This window comes from Sphaerodactylus townsendi, linkage group LG11, assembly GCF_021028975.2.
Source record: "Sphaerodactylus townsendi isolate TG3544 linkage group LG11, MPM_Stown_v2.3, whole genome shotgun sequence".
NCBI classification, from domain to species: Eukaryota; Metazoa; Chordata; class Lepidosauria; order Squamata; family Sphaerodactylidae; genus Sphaerodactylus; species Sphaerodactylus townsendi.
The window spans coordinates 56,843,983-56,868,129 of NC_059435.1; the positions used below are offsets into that span (position 1 = coordinate 56,843,983).

The window sequence follows — 24,147 nt, forward strand, 5'->3', positions numbered from 1 at the left end:
ACTTTCCTTATGAGAAAAGTTAAAGAGTGAGACTGTCGAGACAACTCAGTTTTTGAAAAGAGACAACTAACTTAGGCCCCTTCCGCACATGCAGAATAATGCACTTTCAATCCACTTTTACAATTGTTTGCAAGTGGATTTTGCTATTCCACACAGCTGCAAAGTGGATTGAAAGTGGATTGAAAGTGCATTATTCTGAATGTGCGGAAGAGGCTTATGGGGGAACATGAGGTTTATAAAATTATGGATGGGGTGGAAAGACTTGACAAAGAAAATGTTTTTCTCCCATCATTCTAGAACTCAAGGCCATCTACGGAAGCTGATGGGCAGTAGATACAGGACAGATAAAAGGATATAGTGATGGCTATAAGGCATAGATAGCCTTAAAAGACAGGTTCATGCAGGATAGGTTAGTAGACTATCACCAGTGGCTACTGACCGTGGTGCCTAAATAGAACCTCCACATTCAGCAGCAGTAAACTTGTGAATACCAGCGCCAGGGGTCGACATCACAGGAAAGCCTTGTTGGACCTCCAGCTTGGCCATTATGTGAGACAGGATGCTGAATTAGACTAGTCTGATCCAGCAGGGTTCTTCTTAGGTACATGTTCACGCTGAATGAATGAAGCCTGCACAAGCTACAATTAATGGGGCTTTGATGGTACAACGATCAAATGATACACCTGCATGTGTGAATTGGAAGAGGGGTGTGTGCATTTATCTGAAAACTCACGCCAAGCCAACGTGCCCGCATGCGTACTCCCACCCCCACCCCGCTTTCGCTTTCACTCTCTTTATAGGTCCCTCTATCTCCCTCTACAGGTAGCTTATGGCGTTACCGGTAATCAGCCTCCAAGTCCTCTAAAGTGGGCAACGCCAGCAGCTCTAGGATGTGGGGGGAGATGCTGAGTCTGCCCGTGACCAGTATGGCCTGAACTCGCTCCGTGAAGCTCCTCTCTTGCTCTCCATGGAGGGAGTCGACGCCCGCCATATTGCTCCTCTTCCTGAGTCTCGAGGACATAGCTGGCGAGGAACCGAGCGTGCAGCACCATGGCAACAAGCGGCCCGCCCCCGAAGCACGGATGCTGCTCCTCATTGGAGGAAGAAGCAGTCATAACAAGTCCTGCTCGGCTCCCCCCTTCCCTGCGCTTTCCTCATTTATTCTCCTAGGGACGGGGCTAAGTTGTGCCTCCGCTTATTCTCGCGGGCGTATACATTATGCTTTAATTCATTCCTTTTCATTATTCGACTTATAACCCGCCCTCCCCCGTGAGGCGGCGAACAACAGTAATATAAACAACAAACATCATTGTATAGATTTTTTTCTTTTTAAACTTATTTAAGCAAATTCTTTCCTGCTTTTCAGCACAGGGACACCAAAACAGTTTGACACCCTCCCTCAAAAAAGAGGGGGCAAGGTTAAAAACTGCAGCTGCAATAAAACCAGCAGCACCCATGGCATAGCAATGAAATCTTAGAGAGAGTGGTGGAGTGAGTCTCCTTTGGAGGTTTTTAAACAGAGGCTGGATGATCATATTATTTTATTTATTTATTTCTCAGTCTTATAGACCGCCCAACCCCCGAAGGGCTCTGGGCGGTGAACAACATAAAATAACAGTTACATAATAGACTGTAAATAATTTAAGTTAAAATGCAGCAATTAAGAACGACTAATAACAGCAATGCCCGCAACAATCCCTGTTAAACTCTCCCAGAAGGGGAGAAAAAGAGTGGGCCCATAGATGTTAATGGGCCCAAAATGTAGGAGGAGGCGGGGGGCACTTATATCAGCGGCTGGACACTCCAAAGGCCTCGCAGTGGAATGTAACTCCGCCTTGCAGAGTGTCCCCTCTATGGAACTCACCAAGATCCCAAGAGGGGTCCCGGACAGCTGGAGGAAGAGTGTTCCACCAGGCAGGGGCCAGGGCTGTAAAAGTCCTGGCCTGCGTGGAGGCCAGCCGCATCATTGAGGGGCCAGGGACTACCAGCAAATTGGCCTCCGCTGAACGTAGAGGCCTAGTAGGGACATATGGGGTAATGCAGTCCCAAAGGATTAGTATGTCAGGAGTGCGTTGATTGTGTGTTCCTGCATGGCAGGGGATTGGACTTGAGGGGCCTTGTGGTCTCTTCCAACTCTATGATCCTATCTAATAACTAGATTTTGCTAAAAGAAAAAGAGGATAAAGTAATCTTCATCCGGCTGCTAGCTAAAAGATAGTTTAGATGCAAGGTTAATTTGCTTGGGAAAGCCAATTGTAATTAGCATGAATAGCATGAAGGTCATTAATTCATAAGAACACCATAAATCAGAAGCAACTTCATGGCATTGAACACATTTTTGTTGAATTATGTTATAATCCTATGGAATTCTGAATTATTTTACCATTTTAAATGCTCTCTTAAATTGATCAAATGTATTTATGTTTGACACCTTGAGGACCCTGATTGGGTGGAAAGGTGGCATAAAAATGTTTTAAATAAGTACAATTTTGGATGTCAAGGGCCGGTTGTAGTGGGTGAAGGGTGAGGCATAGGAAAGAGTGAAGTCCACATGAGGCATTCTTACACCATGCTTGAATAGCAACCCCTTCTTTAAAAAGAAAAAAAAACTATTTGAGTTTGACTTTGATGATCTGCCCCTTGCTGTAATATTTTCATAGTTTGAGGTAAGTCAGTATGAGGCTCTCCATTTGGAATGCATAATAGGATATGCATGTCTGAGCTTGGAGATGGAAAAATAGAATTAATGATGTGATGTGTTCTCTTGGTTTGCACTGATGTAAAATATGATATTTCCAGAAAAACATTTAATTTTGTTCTGTGGGAGCAAGTGATTCACCCAAATGCCATTGTTATTTTTGTGTTTCTCACAAAGAAGATATGCCACACAGGCAAACGCAAAGCCAGCAGCAGCTGTAATAGGTAATCATTCCTGGTGTAGGTGTATGTGAGAACATAATGGTAGAAACTGACTTTTAAAAACCTTATAGATCCTTATTTGGAAAGGTCATAATTTTATATGCCCCAAAGAGGAACTTTTCTTTTTCTAGTGCAGACTGACAGATTTTCAGCCAACCTCACTATGCCAGGTTGTGATGGAGCCAGAGGGTGAACATTGATCGGATCTTGTACCCACTGATTTCATTGGACTTAGACTGGAGCAACTCTCCATGGTGAGACCACATCTGGAATACTGTATACAGTTCTGGTTACCACCCCAAAAATATTGCAGAACTTCAGAAGGTGCAAAGAAGAGCAACAAAGTTATCAGGGTGTTAGAGTGACTCCCCTATGAGGAGCAGTGGAAACACATACTGTCCATCCAGCAGGCCAGGGGCTACAGCACCGCAGCCATGCTAGCCCACAGCCCCAATGAGGCTTCCTGGCCATGTGGGAAGACTTAAAATGCAAAAAAGCCTCCTGCTGCCAGGAAGCTCCCATTGGACTTAATGGACTTGCGCCACCCTTTCAGAACTGCAAGTCCAAAGTCCCTGCCACAGGCGCAATGGGGGCAATAGCCAGGAGGAAACTTACTAACGTCAACTCCTTCCCTGACCACGCCCCAAGTCCACCCCTGCTACGCTGGCGGCAGGGACACAGGGACACTGGCACAGCATCCAGCACAGCACCCCTCCGCTGGGGAAGGCAAATCCGCTCGCGCAGCCCCACACTGCTCCCACCAGCAGATTTGGCCCCCCTTTTTGGGTGCAGCTGTTTGGGTTGTTTAACTGAGGAAAAAGCAGGCAAGGGGAGACGTGACAGAGGTCTATATAATTATGCATGGTATGGAAAGAGTAGACAGGGAGAAGCTTTTCTCCCTCTTTCATAATATTAAAACATGGAGTTTTCTGCTGAAGCTGAAGGGTGAGAGATTCATAACAGACAAAAGGAGATATTGTATTGTATTGTGGAAGGCTTTCACAGCTGGAATCACTAGGATGTTGTGGAGCAGCAGTGGCGTAGGAGGTTAAGAGCTAGTGTATCTAATCTGGAGGAACCGGGTTTGAGTCCCAGCTCTGCCGCCTGAGCTGTGAAGGCTTATCTGGAGAATTCAGACTAGCCTGTACACTCCCACACACGCCAGCTGGGTGACCTTGGGCTAGTCACAGCTTCTCACGGCTCTCTCAGCCCCACCTACCTCACAGGGTGTTTGTTGTGAGGGGGGAAAGGCAAGGAGATTAAGCCCCTTTGAGTCTCCTACAGGAGAGAAAGGGGGATATAAATCCAAACTTTTCTTCTTCTTCTTTTCCAGGTTGTTTGGCCGTGTTCCTATAGTATTTTGACCTGATGTTTTGCCTGCATCTGTAGCTGGCCATACAACCTGGAAAACCCACAACATCAAAAAGGAGATGTTTCTTTACATCATATATTTAAATTGTGGAAATCCCTGACCCTGGATGTGCTGATGGCTGTCAACTTAAGAGGGGAGTGGACATGTTCATGGAAGCCAGGGTTATTCATGGCCACTTGTCATAATGGATGCTAATCATGATGCATACCTATTCTCTTCAGTATCAGAAGAACATGGCTGTTATATAAGTTGCTGTGGAACACAGGCAAGATAATGCTGCTGCAGGCATCTTGATTTTGGGTTTCCTAGAGGCACCAGCCAGGTTGGCCACTGTGAACCGACTACTGAACTTGATGTGCCTTGCTCTGATCCAGCTTGGCTTTTCTTATTTTCTTCCATAGTATTGCGGGGTAATCCTTGCAGATGAGTACGACCAGCTCCAACAGTGTATGCTGCTGGCACAGGAAGCTGAGAGGGCAGATCTAATGTTAAACCCAGCAGCTTGTAATAAGAAAAAAGTACTGAGTTACTACACCTTGAGGGAGCGTATATCCACCTCTTCTGCCATCTGGCACATTCAGGAACCTCTGTAGATGCCACGTGTTTTTGCATCATTGTTTTCCCACCTGCAATGCAAAGTCAGAGGCAGTGGGAGGATTCAGCTAAGCTGTAACATTTGCTGTGTATTATGTGCTATGCGTAATATTTAATTCTTGTGTGAATTGTGACGCCTTAACAAAACTAGCTAATGCAACACATATCTCATTCTGCCTCTCCTTTACAGTGATTCCTCATATATAAAGATGACGCTTGGTATAAAGATTAATGACTGGAATGAAATGCAGGGAGCAAATTTTCCATCCGAATTATAAACGTTTTGTTTTCATGTTGGATAGAAAGTTGCGCCGATACACATTATAAGAAGAGATTCTCTCCCATCTAGGATTTTAGTTATGCAGGCCTCCTAGCAATGCACGCACTGAGGCCGTTTCCGCACGGCGGCGGAAACGGCTGGGTCGGCACATTCCGCGCCGACCCGAAGACGCTGGGACCGTCCGCATGGACGGTCCTGGGAGGAGGCGGGACGCCGGCGCCGCAGACCCCCGCCGCCCCGGCGTGTCCCTGGGCCTCCGGCACGTCGCTGAGGCCTGGGGACACGCCCCCCTGGCCCTGCGCGCCTGCTCGATAGGTAAGTGCCGGGTGGGGGAGGTGGCGTGAAGCCGCTGCCGTTCGCTCGGCAGCGGCTTCACGGCGGCATATTCCCGAAAAGAACGCTTCCCAGCGTTCTGGGAATACGCCGGCTGCGGGCCAGCCGGGCGGCGCGAGGGCGGCGCGGCTGCGCTGCAGCTGCGCCGCAGCTGCGCCCCCCGGGCGAATGGCGGCCTGGAGACGGCGTTTTTACCGTCTCCAGGCCGTCATTTTCTGCCCGTGAGGAAACGGCCCGAGTGATTTAGGGAGCCTCCCTGAAAACTCTTGCTGACCAGGAACAATGCAGTCCTACACAGAAATATTTCAGTCTAATGGCCCCATCCAAAAAGAGGGGGGGAATCCGGCATTGGAGGCGGTGCAGGCCCCAGTGGAGGGATGGATCTGCTGGTGGGTGGCTGCTGTGGCTTGCCAAAATGGCCAGGTGCGATGGCGCACATCATGCCAGTGCTCCTATGTCCAAGTTGCCTGCGCCAGAGTTGCATGGCTTTCTGGAGGTGTGGCTGGGGGCGGAGCCAACAGTAGTGAGCTTCTACTCCAGCTTTGCCGCCAGAAGTGCCAGCACTTGGCTCCTGGACTTACGCCACCTTTTCCCGGCATAAGTCCATGGAGGGCTTTCTGACAGCAGGCAGTTTCTTTTGCCGTAACAAATTCATCCAGCTGTGCAGATGGGGCTGTAAGGCTATTAAAAGCAAGGGGCTTAAACTAGAATAACTCTGCATAGGATTGTGCTGTAAGGGATGCGGCTGCTGCCATTCTTGGCTGAGGCATTGTATATTCTGCAGCTTACAAGCCATGTTTATCTGACTGGCCTCTCTGAGCTTCTCCTGATACAACACTATGCTCTTATATTTTGTACAGAACTCAAAGGCAAAGTAGCTTTGCTTTACTGATTTATGCTTAGGAGTCAGACTTTACAATAGATGAGCTAATTTCTCCACTTAACGTCATTCACACACCCTTTCCAGCGGCCTAGCCAAATGCTAACATGTTGTGCATTTCCTCTCTGATGACTGATGGAGGCATACTTGAAACACAGCTTGTTGGAATATGTTACCTAGCAGGAGTGAGTTATATAGTTGTTGCCTTTAAGAAAAGAAAACTGTTTGCAGAGGGAGAAAGGCCATACAAGATAGAGCTCCCATTCTTCTTCTTTCCAAATTAACTGAGTAAATTTATCTTGGTTTAACAAAACACATTGAAAAAGCGTGGAAAAGTTTGTGAATTAAGAGGTTAGTCTTTAGTAACCTTGTCTGAAACAGAGGCTCATTCCACAAATGCAGAATAATGCACTTTCAAACTGCTTTCAGTTCTCTTTGAAGCTGTGCGGAATAGCAAAATCCACTTGCAAACAGTTGTGAAAGTGGTTTGAAAACACATTATTTTGCGTGTGTGGAAGGGGCCAGAATTTCGGTCTGGCCAGCTTCTTTCCCTTGCAGTTGCATGATATACTAAGATGTATTAGCTGATGTTCCCTCTTCTGTGTACCTGTCAAAGGTCAGCCCTGATCTGGATAGCTCAGCTAACCTGATCTCATTAGATCTTGAAAGTTAAATGGAGTTGCTCCTGGTAAGTATTTGGATGGGAGACCACCAAATTAGTCCAGGGTCATGACATGGAAGCAGGTCATGGCAAACCATCTCTGAATGCTTTTTGCCTTGAAAAACCCTATGAGGTCCCCATAAGTCAGCTTTGACTTGACGGGGGGGAAAAAGACAAGGAGTTTTGTTCTCTACCGGTACTCTGTCTAGTCATTCTTGTGCTTAATTAATTAACTTAAGCACATGATTCTCTTTGCTCGTTCAATTAAATGGATTTTAAAGTCTAGTTATAACCAGAAAACAGGTAAACTACCATTTGGAGCATGCTGCTGTATGCCAATTTAGGATTTTTGGAATCAGTACAATAATTTTATAAGATTAATCATGGGTTTCCTGAAGGCTGAAATAATGAAAATTAGATCCTAGGACAGAATGAAAATGAAATCCTAGGATGGCATTTATGGACATATGAAACTGCTTTGTAATGAGTCCAACAGGACCTTAAGGCCAACATGTTTCCCAGGTACAAGCTTTTGAGAGCCAAAGGTCCCTTCATCAGATACCAGGAGCTCTGACTTTCAAAAGCTCCAACCCTACGTGCTATTACATGCTCATCTCCTACATCTTTAACATACAATTGGACTTGAATTTTCCTCTTCTACTGCAGAGCATGGCTACCCACCCGAAACAGCTTTGTAATGATCTAAGACATTGACCCCTTGGGCTCAATATTGCGTATTTTGGCTGACAACAGATGTCACATCTCAGTCTATACCTCTTTCCCAATTTGCTGCCTAGTAGGAAGAGAACTTGGGTGATTGGCCTGTGACACATGCTCTTTCAATGAGTTATAGATCCTTCTTACCATAAGCTAAAAAAAATGTTTTTTAAAATGTACACAATTAATCAAAGTTAAATCTTTTTGTAAATACTTTTTGAATTGAATGGGAGTGATTTAAGCATATCTTTGGCTGGCTCATATCTATATTTGCTCGCAGCGACATACACTTTATTAAAGATTGTCAGCAGGAATGTTGATGAAATATGGGTGATTAAAAGTATAAAAGGATGTGAAGAAGCAAGCTTGTACATGACATACTTAATTATGGCTTATAACTGTTTTCTGTTAATGAAGTCATAATTTACTTACGGCTACTGAAATCCTTGGCTCTTGCTAGTGCCCTTGTTACTTAGGAACCGGTAAGTGTCCTTAAAGGGCTCTTTACATACCTATCATCCTTCAGGGTTGCTGATGTCACAAAGTCTCTGCCTTCCTTAACATCACCACTAGTTACAGCATTTGTGCATTATGCGCATGGCACAGAATCCTTTTATACTGGTTGAGGCTTGCTGCAGTGGTGGGATCCAAAAATTTTAGTAACAGGTTCCCATGGTGGTGGGATTCAAACTGTGGCATAGCACCAATGGGGCTGGGCGGGGCACGACGGGGACGTGGCCAGGCATTCTGGGGACGGGGCATTCCTGGGCGGGGCTGTGGCAAGGACGCAGCCGCTGCGCTGGTCCTTGGGCGGGAAACGAATGCACGCAGGCGCAGGCTGCCACACATGCCGGTGCACCTCTTGCTAGACTGCTTCAAGTTCTGTGCACTACTGCTGAGAGGAGGGGCGTAACTAAGGCAAAAATCACCAATTAGTAACCCCCCCTCGGCACACACAAATAATTAGTAACCTACTCTCGGGAACCTGTGAGAATCTGCTGGATCCCACCTCTGGCTTACTGACTATAAAGTAGAGCCCTACTGAATTAGACTAGTTAGTTCATCTAGTCCAGCATCCTGTTTCACACGCTGGCCAACCGGTCACCCTGGGGGGCTGGCAAACAGGGCACAGAAACCCACTACTGCCTCCTAGCACTGGTATTAAGAAGCTTATTGTCTCCTAAATATGGATTGTTTCTGAGGGTAGCCATGTTAGTCTGCAATAGAACAACTAGATTTGCATCCAGTAGCACCTTGGAGACCCAACACAAGCAGGTATGGAGATCTCTGAGCCTTTTTATCACAGGCAGAAGGTGGAAAAGGTGTTGTAAAGAATGCTTATAAAGGTGCAAAGGTGCAATTCATATTGTAATCAGCTTGATTAGAGCAGAGGGGAAATGCTTGAGATCAGAAAATTAGCGTCTGTAGTAAGGATGCCGGCCCTTAGGTGAGGCCTGGGGATCTCCCGGAATTACAGCTCATCTCCGTACTACTCTAGAGAAAATGGACACTTTGGAGGGGTGTTCTATGGCATTGTACCCCATTGAGGTCCCTGTCCTCCCCATGCAGATCTCTAGGAGTTTCCCAACATGGAGCTGGCAGCCCCACACCCCTGGTGCCCACTGTTGGCCAAGGTGTCCTGGCAATCCTGATAATTCTGTGGACTGCTGCTCAGGAATGGAGCCTCTACAGCCAGTTAAGCCAATAATATTGGACAGGTGCAGAATTCAGATATTTTAGAGGAGAGGCTTAAGAAATAGGATTAACTTCTGAAGAAGAGGACACCTAGAGCACACATGTACAGAAACTACAAGGACATTGTTAACGAAGGCCTGGTCCTTGTACAGTAGGCTGACCAGCCGTCCCGCTTTTGGCGGGACCGTCACGCCTTTGGACAATTTGTCCCGCGTCCCGCGGGTTCTACAAATTGTCCCAATTTTGGGGAGGCTGCTGCACTGCCTTGGGGGCGCAAGGCAGTGCGGCAGCCTCCCGTGCGCCCGGCTGCAGGAGCACATGACCTTCTGGGGCTTGCCGTTTGCCGCTCTGTCACAGGGCGGCAAACGGCGAGCCCCAGAAGCCCGTGCGCTCCTGCGGCCGCGTGCACGGGCTTCTGGGGCTTGCCGCCTCCCCGTCCCGGATCACAAAGGTGACCATCTGGTCACCTTATTGTACAGGAGCATAGGCTCATGGGGAAAAGAGGGGGCGGGAGCCCTGGGCACCACTCCTGTGAGTCATGGCGAGGGCGTTTGGCTGGCTGCCCTCTCCCTGCCTCCAAGAGCAAGGAGCTGGAGGAGCACTGCACTGCCTGCTACCTCCTCCTCCTGCACCCCCTGCCAGTTTCCCCAAGGTGTCCCCCCCCCACAGCTTCCACAACTGTTCCTCACTCGATGAGGAAAGGCTGAGGAGACCCCCATTGGGGAGCTGGATTCTGGGTGGGGGAATCCTCAGGCTTCTGAGGATTCCCTCCCCCCAGAACCTACCACCCCAAATCACCACCTCAGCGTGGCCACCATGCCTTCCTTTCTATCTCTTCCCTCCTTTCTGTTTTTCCCTTTCTCTCCCTTCCCCCTCTCTCTCTCTTCTCCCCCTAGGGATGCCCCCCCACAAATGCCCCCCCTGCAAATCGACTGACCCACTACAGTCAGGAGGGGGGGGCATTTCAGTGCGATTTTCTGTAGCTACACCCTTGTATAGGAGCGGGTGATCCTTAAAGTACCCAGGTTCAGACTGTTAGGTATGAAAAATGAGAAACAACATTTCAAATTCTGCCTACAAACTACTGGTAGCCAGTGTAGTTCTTTAGGTATTGACAAAATCTGATCCCGGGAATTATAGTCAAGCTTTATTTGCTACATTTTCAACTGACAGGAACATCCAGTTCTTAAGGGCTACACCATGTAGGGTATGCTACAGGATCTAATCTGAATGCAATCAGAGCAATGGTGGGATTCAGCGGGTTTGCACCACTTTGGCAGAACCGGTTGTTAAAATGGTGGTTGTAAACAACCAGTGGTTAAACTATTTGAATCCCACCACTGAATCAGAGCATATACAGAGCAGACAAAATTAAAGAAAAATTGGCAAGGGAATAGTTATTTTGACAAAAAATCAGAAACAGGGCAGAAAAAAACCAAAGCCAAATATCCCTTCTCTTCTCTTCTTGCAAGTGTTCCCGCTCCAGTATTTTGTCAGCTTATATCTAGTAAAGTAGGTCTTAGTGGAGCATCCAGTCTGACGTCATTGGATACCATTGTTTTGCCAGATTAGTTTTTTGCAGTTGTGGTTTGTCGCCTGTATAATCTGAGCGCTCCCTGGAATGTGCTCAGTAATCAGTGATTGCTATGCCAGTGGAAACTTTCTGTGTGAGAGCCAGTTTTCTTCATTATGAGAGCCACGGACTGTGCTTATGTATAACAGGCATCCTTTATCATATTACAGAAGAGAAGCAGTCTTTCTGCTTAAAGTTTATAAGATGGAAGAAAGAGATATGCCTCAGAAAATCAGATTTTTTAAAATAAACATCTCTTTGCTTAAAGCCGTCTTGCTGTGATGTTTTGATCTACAAGGACAGACGACGTAAAGATCCATGGGAAATCTTAAGGTCTTCTTCTGTACTTTCTTTAATGCTCCTAAATGATACAGAAAATTAAGTTTACTTCACTTTAGGAATTAAAACCTCGTACCCTGTAAAATACCATCTTTTATGTCACTGTGCTGGCCACGGGATGACATTACATCGGTTATACTGGGAGCCAGCATGGGATAGTGGTTAAGAGTGGCAGACTCTAATCTGGAAAACAGGGGTTGATTCCCCACTCCTCCACACAAAGCTGGCTGGGTGACTTTGGGCCAGTCACAGTTTTCTCAGAACTCTCTCAGCCCAAACAGAGGCAGCCAATGACAGACCACCTCTGAACGTTTCTTGCCTTGAAAAACATGTGGTTCGTCATAAGTCTTGATAGCACACGCGCACACAAGCCCACTATTGTGTTAAGTAGCACATTTCTTTATGATTCATGACTAACACATCCCACATGATTGTGCCTACACATACACACAGGTTCATGTGATACTTTAACCTAGTGGTGTGTGGAGGTATTACCATCTTAGACCCACCTACCTCACAAGGTGTCTCTTGTGGGAAGGGGACAAAAGGTGATTTGAGATTCCTTAAAGATAGAGGAAAACGGGTATAAAAACCAACTCTGCTTTTTCTAAAGATAATCATAATACATTTGGAATGTCAATCAGAACTGCTGGCATGAATACGGTAGTGCAGTGGTGGCGAACCTATGGCACGGGTGCCAGAGGTGGCACTCAGAGTCGTCTCTGTGGGCACGCACGAACAGAGTCGCCCCCCCCCACATCTAGGCTGGCCTGGGCCACTAGGGTCTATTAGCATTAAACCTAAGACCTAGTTTTGGGGAAGCACTGTAGATAACCCTGTTAAACGCTGTTGAACCCCACTGATTTTCATGCAAAGAACTAAAGCGAATCCTTTACCTGGGAGTAAGCTCGGTTGCTGGCAATGGGTTTTGCTTCTGAATAAACCCTCCTAGGGTCATGATTCACCTGTTGGAAGAGTTGCACGGTTGCTTCAAAGCTAAGGTGACCAGATGGTCACCTTTGTGAACCAGGACGGGGGGTAGGCGGCCGTGCACGCGCAGCCACAGTAGCGCACTGCCTTCTGGGGCGCTGCCATTTCCCGCCCTGTCCCAGGGCGGGAAACGGCAGTGCCCCAGAAGACCGTGCTCCTGCGGCCACGCACGTGGGAGGCTGCCGCACTGCCTTGCGCCCCAGAAGGCAGTGCGGCAGCCTCCCAAAAATCGGGACAATTTAAATAACCCGGAGGCGCGGGACAAATTGTTTGAAGGCGGGACTGTCCCGCCAAAAGCGGGACATCTGGTCAGCCTATTCAAAGCAAAGCCACTGATTACCACCAAACTCACTCCCGAGTAACGCACGCCTCGGAGCCAACCGTTTTTTCTAAACTAAAATCTCAGTATTCAGGATAAATTGCCATGTTGGCACTTTGTGATAAATAAGTGGGTTTTGGGTTGCAGTTTGGGCTCTCGGCCTCGAAAAGGTTCGCTATCACTGCAGTAGTTTATCATTGGCACAGCAGACACTGAGTGCCTTCCTCTTCCCCCCCCCTTCCCCCACACACCCATTGTAGGAACTTCAAGGAGAATTAGATATACACCTCTTCTTCTTCTTCTTCTTCTTCTTCTTCTTCTTCTTCTTCTTCTTCTTCTTCTTCTTCTTCTTCTTCTTCTTCTTCTTCTTCTTCTTCTTCTTCTTCTTCTTCTTCTTCTTCTTCTTCTTCTTCTTCTTCTTCTCACCTGAACGGGCAAAAAGATTTGACAAGAAAGAATTAAAAAAAAAAAACCAGCAGCAGCAATTCATAAGGCCCATTTCTGCCTTTCCTTTTTCTCCCTTAAAATTGATGTTTTGTTATAATAAAAATACCTCCTTCCTCTAACCTTGCACTAGTAATTTATTCTTGGAATGAATGATACAGAAAAGAGTTTTACTTGTGAGCTTATTCTTATGTTGAAAGGGAGGTGGGTAGAATTTTCAAGAACTGTGCCCATTCAGAATAGCTGCTGCCATTGATTTAGAACAGCTTTTGTTTTTCTATAGTGCTTTTAATGTTCTTAAATCTTTCCTTATTTGCCCTCTAGACAAATGACTGTTTGGCTGCTGTTCCCATATAGCTGCAGATGGGAAGACAATGGTTAGTCTAAGACAGTGGTTCTCAACCTGGGGGACTCTCTAAGAACATAAGAACATAAGAACAAGCCAGCGGGATCAGACCAAAGTCCATCTAGTCCAGCTCTCTGCTACTCGCAGTGGCCCACCAGGTGCCTTTGGGAGCTCACATGTAGGATGTGAACGCAATGGCCTTCTGAGGCTGTTGCTCCCGATCACCTGGTCTGTTAAGGCATTTGCAATCTCAGATCAAGGAGATCTCTGCATCAGTGTTCTCCATCGGTAAAATGGATAAATGTTAGGGTCGGGGGTCACCACAACATGAGGAACTGTATTAAAGGGTCGTGGCATTAGGAAGGTTGAGAACCACTGGTCTAAGACTTTCCTCTGAAACTAAACTGGGATTTAAACCCAGGACTATACTTCTAACACCCTTTTCAGCCTGAAGGCATCTGGGCTGCAGATCTTGGGTAATGTTAATGGATAGCAAATTGACTGGAGTTTAGTTTCCAGCCATTTTTTTTTTTTTTTTTGCCAAAAAGGAGAAGCACCATTTGGGTTTTGTTTTGTTTTTTTGTTTTTTGGGGGGTGGGGGTGGGGAGGCTTCACTCAGTTGGCAAAGTATTTTGGCCTGCTATTGCACTGAACTTCACCAGCCCTCCCACTTTATTTACAAAGGAAAGTATTCAGCTGATAGTAAGAGATTATCTGATAGTAAAGAGAAATACAGAGTGCCTCTGTGTATGCCAGAAGGCACAAAAATGGAAAGCACAGGTAAGCTGAACTTCCTGTTTTTGTGGTTTTGTAACATTCAAGGGAAGTGTGGGAAGGAGGGAGGGGTTCATGCGCTGTCCTGCAGAGGTGATGTGAGTTCTCTTTTTTCCCCCAGACTTGCTGCATTTATGCACAACTCACAAGAATGACTGCTGCACACTTTCTGTTCTAGCTCTTCTTGGGGATATAAACAAGCATCGTAAGCCTGCCCCTTTAAAAGATGAGGCTGATGTACTATGCACTTCTCCTGATGTACTATGATGTCATTGCCACTCATTCTCAAAGTATCACTTTCCCAGCTATGCCAGTCAGTCACAGTCGTTGCCGGGAGACCGAGGAAGGTTGAGGATTACTTTTGCACTGAGTCATTCAAAATGTTAACCAAAGGGGAATGGAATGTCAGGGTTCATATTCAGTGAAGGACACCAAGCACTACTTTGAATACCTTGTGCATGTGTGTGTAAAGAGAAGTCAATTCCCAGCCAACTTAAGGCAACCCAGTAGAGTTTTCGAGGCAAGAGATTAACAGAGGTGATTTGCCATTGCCTTCTGATGTGTCTAGGGATTTACGCACTTCCTCTGCATAGGGAGGCTGGTATTTCTTGGTGGTCTCTTATCTAAGCAATAACCATTTAGCTTTGGAGATCTGAGGACATCCGGCTAGGTTGAGCCATACAGATCAGAGCCCTTTGAATCCCCTACGGGGATGGGGCGGTATAATAAATCGAAAAAAAATTAAATATAAATAAATAAATAAATAAATAAATGTAACAAGTGTATTAATCTAATGCATCATAAGGGGATAACTTTTTAAAACACCACAAATACTAAAAATGTAAATGCTGGTACATTTTTAAATTGCTTCACATTACTAAATTAAGTTAGCACTAATCATAAATTTGTGAGTGGTCATTGTGCGGTTTTTTTTCTAGTTTTTCATAAAAATGTCACAACTATACTTCTCGCATATCATGGCCCTGTAGAGTTTTCAGGGTTTTCTTTCCCCCTGCTATGCATATGTTGCTCTGATGTTTCACCTCAGGTGCACTCACAATAATTGTGCTTCTATAAATTTCTTAATCTTTAAGGTACCTTGAATGTCCCCCCCTTTGCCCCCACCCCATGACTAATATGGGTTACCTCATTGGAATTTGTAATAATTTTCCAATTTCTCAATCTTTCTCTGAGTCATTATTTACCTTTGCTCAAAGAAATTTGGTAACCTATGTAACCACATTCCAAAGTTCATCTTCTGTTAAAATTCCTGTAGACATGCTATGTAAACTACTATATTAATTTTATCCACTTCTACATTACTGTAGTTAACTATTGAGAGGCCTGTTGTCTCACAGGATTGAACATTATTCCAGTTGTGGCTTTATGCACACGAAGTGCAAAAATGATTTCATCAGATCATAGAATCATAGAGTTGGAAGAGACCACAAGGGCCATCAAGTCCAATCCCCTGCCATGCAGGAACAGACGATCAAAGCACCCCTGAAAGATGGCTATCCAGTTGGAGGTTTAAAAACCTCCAAAGATGGAGGTTTAAAAACCTCCAAAGAAGGAGACTCCACCACACTCCGAGGCAGTGCATTCCAATGTTGAACAGCCCTTACTGTCAGAAAGTTTCTCCTAGTGTTTAGATGGAATCTCTTTGCTATTGGACAGTATTGTGTATATAATATCATTCAGTCAGTGGTAACCCTATAATATTGGTCCTGCACAAACAGCCAGAATTTAAAAGAGTGAGTGAGTGAGTGAGTGAGTGAGAGAGAGAGAGAGAGAGACGGCACAGCTTTGCTGATGTGGGTGTCCACCCCACCAGCATAAGGGGCAAATGCGCCAGTGAGGAGGTTACTTACCCAAGCAGCTGGATACCATGCAGCTCTGCAGCTCCTGATCTGCAAGCCACAGCTTGTTCCCAGGTCCACTGTTGCAAACAGCTGGGCTGGCGTGACCAGAGGAGTGGCGGGGGCATTCCCAGGGGTGGAACTGATGTTGATAAACTTCTACCCTGAGTGCATAGTGCTTCATTGAGGGTGTCCTGTTGGCAGGGAGGATTTTCCAGTTTCTTCCTCCCTGTGCTCCTTCTTAAAGCAGCAGGTTGAAATCTCAGGGCTAAAACCAGCCCTGATTCAAGATCTTTTGCTACGTGTGCCTGTTTTTGTGCTAACTACTGTGTAGGCACACTGGAGATGGGAGACAATAATTTGGAACTAACAATTCAGCATCATTTTTACATTTCACGCATAGGTAGTTTCTTGTGCAGTGCAATCTTGTCCCGAGACACTCTAATCTATTCTAAAACCATTGTTTGAGAGGCTAAGAGTGAGTCATTCTAATCTGGAGAACTGGGTTCGACTCCACACGCCTGCTGGGTAACTTTGGGCTAGTCATATTTCTCTCAGAACTCTCTCAGTCCAGAGGCAGGCAACCACCTTTGAACATCTCTTGCCTTGAAAACCCATGGGGTCATAAGTCAGATGTGACTTGATGGCACACACGTGCATAAGCCCATTGTTGTGGTAAATAGCACTTTTCTTTATGATTCATGACTACACACATGCCACATGATTGTGCCAACACACATGCACAGGTTCATGTGATAGTCACCTAGTGGTGTGTGGAGGTATTACCATTGACAGTGCTATTAAATGTGACATCATCCTGTTCCCCTTTATGATGTCATCAGCATGAGCCTTACAGTCTGGAATGCTGGAGGCTTGCCCACTCTATCCTTACACACCCCATCCCAGAATATTCTCATTCCTGCTCACCTTCAAATTTCTGGCTACAGGTCTGATTACTTTTTGGGAATCTCATTGAATTAAAGAAAAAGGGTGTCTTGATGGCAAATCTTTTGGCTCGGCTTGTCTAAATTCAGAAAATGCTTACTGATTCTAAGGCATGTCACCCCCTCCCTTCGAACAAAAGAGAAACAATTCTTTACATATCCGTTTATTTTTAAAAGTACAGTCCACTCATTTGTGGTGCTACTTTTTATATAAAGAAACATCAAATAATTACAAAAATGACTCAAACAGAGAGAATAGTTGGATGTTGGTGAACATTGATGTGTCACCCAAAATGTTGTGGCATGTCACCTTTAAGGCCCATGTCACAGATTTGCCACCAATGTATTAGACCTCACTATACAATTCTGAAGGGTTTTTTTTTGTCTGGTTAATTTACACAAGCTTTCTACATATCTGGGAAATCCTGAGACCCTTACCTTGTCTCTGAGGGGCCTAGTTTTGAGGCAATAATCAGGGGCCATCCAATTTACTATTAGATATAGTGATGCATATGGAGAAAATATATAAATGTGTGGAAATTTTTACAATTTATATTGTGTATACATGTTTATGTATATGTTTGTATGTGTGTATGAGCCAGTATATAATCTTCCTAGGTGGTCCATATTCGGGTTCAAAGGGCAGGATATAAATGATTTATGTAAATGAATAAGGACATGCAATTAAACAACAAAGATAAAACATTTCAAGCCTCTGATTAAGTGGGCTCTAGCTCACAAAAAGTTGTGCTGCAATAGATGCATTAACCTTTAAGGTGCTGCTAAATTCTTTGTGTTTTGCTTCCACATACCAGCATGGCTACCCCAGTTGTTATCAGTGTATTCAATGAGACTTGCTTCTAAATAATGTGTGTAGGATTGTTCTATGAAAGATGGAAAAGGGCGAGTTCCTAATTCTAGGTTCAATCTTCCCGCTCAGTTCTCTAAACTTCTATATTTGTGATGAATGACTCAAGCACTCTGTCACTCTCTTTCAAGAAATATTGATATATTCCAACATGTGATTTTAATTCTGGAACTGATATGATTAAAATGTTTGCATCAACAGCGAATATTACTGACAGCAAGAAATTACAGGCCAGCTAATTCCTCACAACATAATCAGAGTGTAAGTACAGCGTCAGTTTCCGTTAGATAAGTGTCTATTAATAAATCAGCGTGTTAAGAGTTGTAACTTGATTCATGGGCAACACAGACACAGCTAAGCCATCTGTGAATCATTACTAAAGGAAACCTAAGCATTCAAGCTATTTTCACTCTAGTGTTGTCACAGATGTTGAGTTGAAGTTCAGATAAATCTCTAGCCCAGTGGTCAATAGGTCAAGGCATCCAATTGCATTGTAGGTTCAGATAGCTTTTACTGACTTTATGGTATCTTGTTGGATAGTTATGTTAAGCTTTTACTGCCATTAGTGTTCCTTAATGGATGTTCTATCTGTCTTTATGCTCTTTTCTTTATTATTACTTCTATCAGTGGGGCTGGGAAAGTCTTTTGCCTGATAACTTTGGAGAATACTTCTCCATACTTTGAAAAAACTTTGGAAGAACTTCAGAGTACTGGTCTCTACAGCTCTATTGCCCTATCTATGTGTTTGAATCTAGGTGTTCAACTTCTCTTTATTACAGTGGAACCTCTGTTTTCATTGCCTTCGGTTTTCATTGGTTTAACGGTTTTCATCGATTTTTTCAGGGAAAAACTTGTCTCGTTTTTCATCGATTTGCCTTGGTTTTCATTGATTTGCAGCAAGGTACAGGGGTTTGTGAAGAAAAATCATCCGGACAAAGCTGTTGCGAGCTGTGTCTGCAACTTGTTTAATGACAATGTCTTGCCCCATTTCAGACAAATCTTAAAGAGGCATCTTTGGACAGCTTTGGACATTGGTCCACTGGCTCTGAAGCTGGTCCTAGTGTTATTGTTTGTTAGTTTTCAGCATTAAACACTATGTTTATTCACCAAAAATGTGTTTTTGGTATGTTTTTCATCGGTTTCGGTTTTTATCAATTCTTTTCGGACGGATTACCAACGAAAACCAAGGTTCCACTGTACTATTCTGTTTATTACTACCTGTATTAGTATCCGACGAAGACTTTGACTTCAGAAAGGTCATCCCTGCCCTGCCATCTTGTTGGTCTCTATGGCGCTATTGCCGAATCTAGGTGTTCAACGTCTCTTCTTTATTACTATTATTCTCCTGTTTAATACTACTTGTATTAGTATCTAACGAAGGGACTTTGACTCAGAAAGCTCATTACCAACCCCCCACCCCACCCCCTTTGTCGGTCTCTTCGGCGCTAGTGCACAAGAATGTAGGCGTTCACCTTTATTACTAGAACACATAGGAGACATGGTTTTAAAACTACAGCCCCACAATTCTCTAATCAGCTGCTGCTAGGAAACAAATGGCGCGGCGGGACGGAAAGCACTTGCAGGCCGCCGGGCGGGGCCGCGATGAGGTCACACAGCCTCTCCGCCTTCAACGCGCCGTCTCCGGCGTGCTGAGGGAGGGAAGTAAACAAGGCCCGGCCCTCGCTCCCCCTCCCCTCCTTCCGCCAGGCCTCCAGCACCTTCCAGAGGCTTTGGCCTAGAAGCGGCCAGAAAGGGAGGCGGGAACCAACCCGAGCTGTGGCGCAGCAGGAATTCCCGCTCCGGCGCGACCTGAGGGAGGCGCCAAGAGGAGGGCGGGATCCGGGCCGTTGCGAGGAGGAGGGCGGCGGCGGCGGCGGCAGCAGGGGAAGGTTATGCCCGTGTTTATTTTTATTCGGGCGCCTCATCCTTTCTGGCCGTCCGTGAGGAGGGGGGGCGGCGGCGGCCCCCGCGGTCTCTCCCTGGCACGGCCCCAGCGGCCTTCGTCAGGCAGCCCATAAAGGGCCGAGGATGCAGCTCTACAGCACCGTCGTCACCCACTACCCAGCAGCGACAGCCTCGGCGGCCAGCAGCGCCTCGGCCAGCGGCCCGGGCGTCGTCTTCAAAGTCTCCCCGGCTCCGGACCCCGCGGGTCAAAGCCCGGTGGGCGTCGAAGGCGACGCGGGTGGCGGAGGAGGAACTTCGACCGGCGCCATGCCTGCCTTCTCCTGCCTGGAGCTGCTGCCTCCGTCGGGGCCCGTGCAGAGGAAGCCGCCGCCGCCATGCTACGGCTCCGGCGCTCCGATGAGCCGCCGCCGGCCCTTGGAGAGGGTCGTTCCCATCCGCTTAGTGCAGCGCTCGGAGGCCGCGGTCGTGGCCGGCGAGCTGGGCCCGGGCCCGGCGCTTCCTCAAGCGCACCCGTGGCTGCTGCTGGAGAGCCACGGAGGAGGCTTGGTGGCCGCCCAGCGCCCGGAGGAGCCCAGCAACCGCGGCCTGCGCTTCAACGAGCATTGCCAGGCCTTGCAAGCGGCCACGGCCGTCTCCGCGGAGCCTCCGCCGGCCGGCGGGGGCGAACCTGAACTGGAGGCCGCGGAGGAGGAGGAGGCCTCGGGGCGCCCCGCGGAGCGCAGCGAGAAGCTGGCCCTGTACTTGGCCGAGGTGGAGAAGCAGGACAAGTACTTGCGCCACAAGGGCCGCTTCCGCTTCCACATCATCCCCGACGGCAACTGCCTGTACCGCGCCGTCTGCAAGGCGGTCAACGGCGACCAGCGCCTCCACGGCGAGCTGCGCGAACAGACGGTGCACTACATCGCCGACCACCTGGACCACTTCAGCCCCATCATCGAAGGCGACGTGGGCGAGTTCCTGGTCAACGCCGCCCAGGACGGCGCCTGGGCCGGCTACCCGGAGCTCCTGGCCATGGGGCAGATGCTGGACGTCAACATCCACCTCACCACGGGCGGCAGGCCCGAGAGCCCCACCGTCTCCACCATGGTCCACTACCTGGGGCCCGAGGACCCGAACCGGCGCAGCATCTGGCTGAGCTGGCTCAGCAACGGGCATTACGACGCCGTGCTGGACCGCCAGTGCCCCAACCCGGAGTACGAGGAGTGGTGCAGGCAGACTCAGGTGCAGCGCAGGAGGGACGAGGAGCTGGCTCGGTCCATGGCGGTCTCTTTGTCTAAGATGTACATAGAACAGAATGGCTGCTCCTGAAGTGGGACCCCTCCGCTGCCGCCGCCGCTGTGGGGGGTCTGGTGCCTTACTTGTTCTCCGCGCAACCTGCCCTGCAAGAACTCAAGGGGAACAATGACTGAGATTTGTAACAGAGCACTTGTACATAGGGACACATCCTGGTTCATTGGTCATTCGGTTCCTTTTGTATGTTTGTTTCTTCTCTTTCCAGCATCTTTTTTTCTATAAGGGGGGTTTCTTTTCTTTGCACAATGTTTTTTTTTCTTTTTTGAACTTGTTACCTCCGTCTCTTACATCCTTCTTTGGCACCTGGCTTTTCCAGACTGCTGCCAGGAATAAGTGGATAAGGGAGTTACTGGTTTTTGTGCTGATATGGCTTGTGGCCTAACATTTTTTTTCTTTTTGCTGCAACTTGAAACCTAACATCTTAATTTTTTCAAACAAAAAAATTTAAAAAAATGTGTGGTAGCTCACTGTTTCCCTCATTTGTCTGAGTAAAAGAAGTAAATTTCAGCTGTTGTGTTTGTCTTTTGATTTAAAATAGGCAGTTAACTTTGAAGTGGTTACTTCGAAGATGCATTCACCACTCTGCAGATCAGGATTTCTTCAGATGCTCTCACGACATAGCTGCTTCAAAGATGGTACAGAAAGCAATTCTGTGTGCAGTTACTATCTAGAATAAGCTAGCTTTTCACTTCATCAACTGGGTGGTGCCATTTCCCCCTTAAGTATTGGCTTACAAAACAGAGTCTGATTGAGAATGTTATGACATAATGAAATAGCTATTTAAGAAAAGCCTTGATGTGTGGTCTTTTTTCCCTCCTGTTAATGGATATACATGATCCAGGCCTGCATTCTGTGATTTATCTTATCACACACTATTTCTAATCACTAATAATGGGCTTACTCTGGTATTATGTAAAAATGTATTTATACTAAGGGTTTGTATGGTTTGCTGGGTCAAACGTTCCAAGTTTCTGAGGTAAATACTACCTACCCTCTTTAATTTCCAGTTAAATTGAAATTGCTAGATATATTTATTAAGTAATGGAGTTTGTACTTTTTTATTTTGTGATCTTTTTGAATTTATACTGTATTTGTATAAAAGGAATATTCTTAGCTATTCTGAAATAAATGTATAGTTTTGCTTGAATTTTAATTTTTAGTTCTTATTTGAGAGGATAGTATTTGAGCATAAAGCAATTCAAGTGGTGAACAGTGCAGTCTGAAACTGAAGAGACACACAGTGCAAAGCTAGTTTAAGCCCATAGTCGGAAGCGACTTGCCGGCGCTTAACACACACACAAGGCATACATTTAATTGGGCTTAGAAACATGTAGCTCTGCCGAGGATGGCACTGTGACAACACAGGTTCGAAACTCTTGGCAGTTGGGCTCCTTTTAAATTGTGTTTGTTGACCAGGCTTCTGAGTGGGGGGAGAGAGAGAGCTCTTTCCTCTTAGTGAAGTTTGGTCCCTCGCCATCTGGCTTGGCTCTGTGAAGAAGGTGGGAGGGAATAATCAGGAGATGCCTTTGGTCTCCAATCTGGTTGGATACTTGAGGGTCTGAGGGCTATCATTGGCTCTTGTTACTTCTCTTAGTTCATTCAGAAGTTCAGCTTCTTTATGCTGAAAATGTTAGTGAAGAGCCAAAGCTGTGCATTTGGAACCCTGGCTTAAATGTCACTGTAATCAGAATATGAAACTGAATCTTAGGTTACTCGAAAGTCTGAGCTGGATCCGACATTTCTGTTCTGTTTAGTAAACAGTATTGCTAAATGCCATGTGTTCACACCAACTGAAAGTCATATCTTACAAAAAACATTTTGTTATTCTATTTGTTCCTCTGATTTCTGTGCTGTGGTCTTTGCAGTGATTTCAGCATATCTTTAAGAGGCGTTCCCTTTCCTAGGATTAAAAAATAATAATTTTAGAATATTGCTTGAGGGTTAATTGGCTGGCAAGTGTTGCTTAGGTTGGCACAGTAGTTGCTGAACTTTAATCCTGGGCAGCCTTTAAGAACTGCATAGATGAATTCAAAGGCATTCCAGTATTTGTTGACAGAATCACTGGGAACCTATGCTCTGTTGTGATCTCTCAGTATGGAGATTCCATTTAAAATGTTCATGATTGCTTCCAATTAACTTAGCTGCAACTGCTTGTGGCAATCTGTAACCCCCTGTGTGAACAAGCACTTCTCTATTTTTGCCTTTCTAAAAATGTCCTGATGCTTTAAAAAGGGAATTGCATTGTTTGCTGTTAAGCAGGCTGTTTTCCGAGGAAGCCATTTTCAGAGGAAATTGAAATATAATTGCCACATCATCGTTAGCAGTTGGTGCATTTCAAATATTCAAGAGTAGGTTTGTGATGTTTTTATTGATTTTTTAAAAGAGAAAGCATCCTCAGAGAGTATTCCCTCCTGAATAAGATGAGAGAAAAATCACATCTCAGCCTTTTAGCTGAGATCAAGTGTTGCAGTGTGTTGTAGTGGGAAATGTGTATTCAAAGAGGATCCCTGCTGCAGGCGCATATTTTTCTTTAAAGGGCACGTATTTTTTATTTTAAAAATGTATCACTGCAAACTTATTCAGAAAATGCATACAACTAATCAGTTAAGATTTCTTTTAACTGTATGATGGCTATCACTGAAAGTCATTCACATTCACTTTCTCGGCATAAGCTGAAAAATGACTTAACAGGTTATAGAAATACCATTTTTAATTGCAGCTTCTTTGGTATTTTGAGATAGGAATCATATGCATTTTAAAGCTCAGGATGACTAAAATGACTGTAAGCCTTCTTGCATGGCTGTCGATGGATTCAGATATCAAATACACACATTTAAAAACAACTTCCTGTTCTTCTCATACCCACGAATTATAATCATATAGTAATTTTGCACTGGTGGCTTCGAATGCATTTTATCAAAGAACTCCATGGAGATTTCAAAAGCGACAATGTCAAGAGAATTCACAGGAAAACTAGCATTTCCCATTTGTGTTAAATTTCAGGTTTTTCTGGACAGTGATTCGCACATACAAACATCTGAC

At 45.8% G+C, this 24,147-nt stretch overlaps 2 protein-coding genes across 2 annotated transcripts in view; one reads left to right on the forward strand and one right to left on the reverse strand.

Annotated features, from left to right (window-relative positions):
* The window catches only part of LG11H10orf67 (linkage group 11 C10orf67 homolog), a 64,421-nt gene extending 63,382 nt beyond the window's left edge, over positions 1–1,039 (reverse strand). Inside the window, exon 1 of the mRNA XM_048511428.1 lies at positions 840–1,039. Coding sequence (XP_048367385.1) covers positions 840–1,021 — 182 coding nt within the window. The 5' untranslated portion in view covers positions 1,022–1,039. The remainder of the gene's footprint in view (positions 1–839) is intronic.
* Positions 1,040–19,647: 18,608 nt separating this feature from the next.
* Positions 19,648–22,258, forward strand: OTUD1 (OTU deubiquitinase 1). Its single transcript, XM_048511427.1, has one exon. It carries the CDS (start codon positions 19,936–19,938, stop codon positions 21,118–21,120), a length of 1,185 nt encoding a protein of 394 aa, XP_048367384.1. The 5' UTR covers positions 19,648–19,935; the 3' UTR covers positions 21,121–22,258.
* The last annotated feature ends 1,889 nt before the right edge of the window (positions 22,259–24,147 follow it).

What these genes read in the sequence shown, in the direction of transcription:
- OTUD1 (XM_048511427.1), top strand. Translation starts at nt 19,936, where the DNA reads ATGCAGCTCTACAGCACCGTCGTCACCCACTACCCAGCAGCGACAGCC.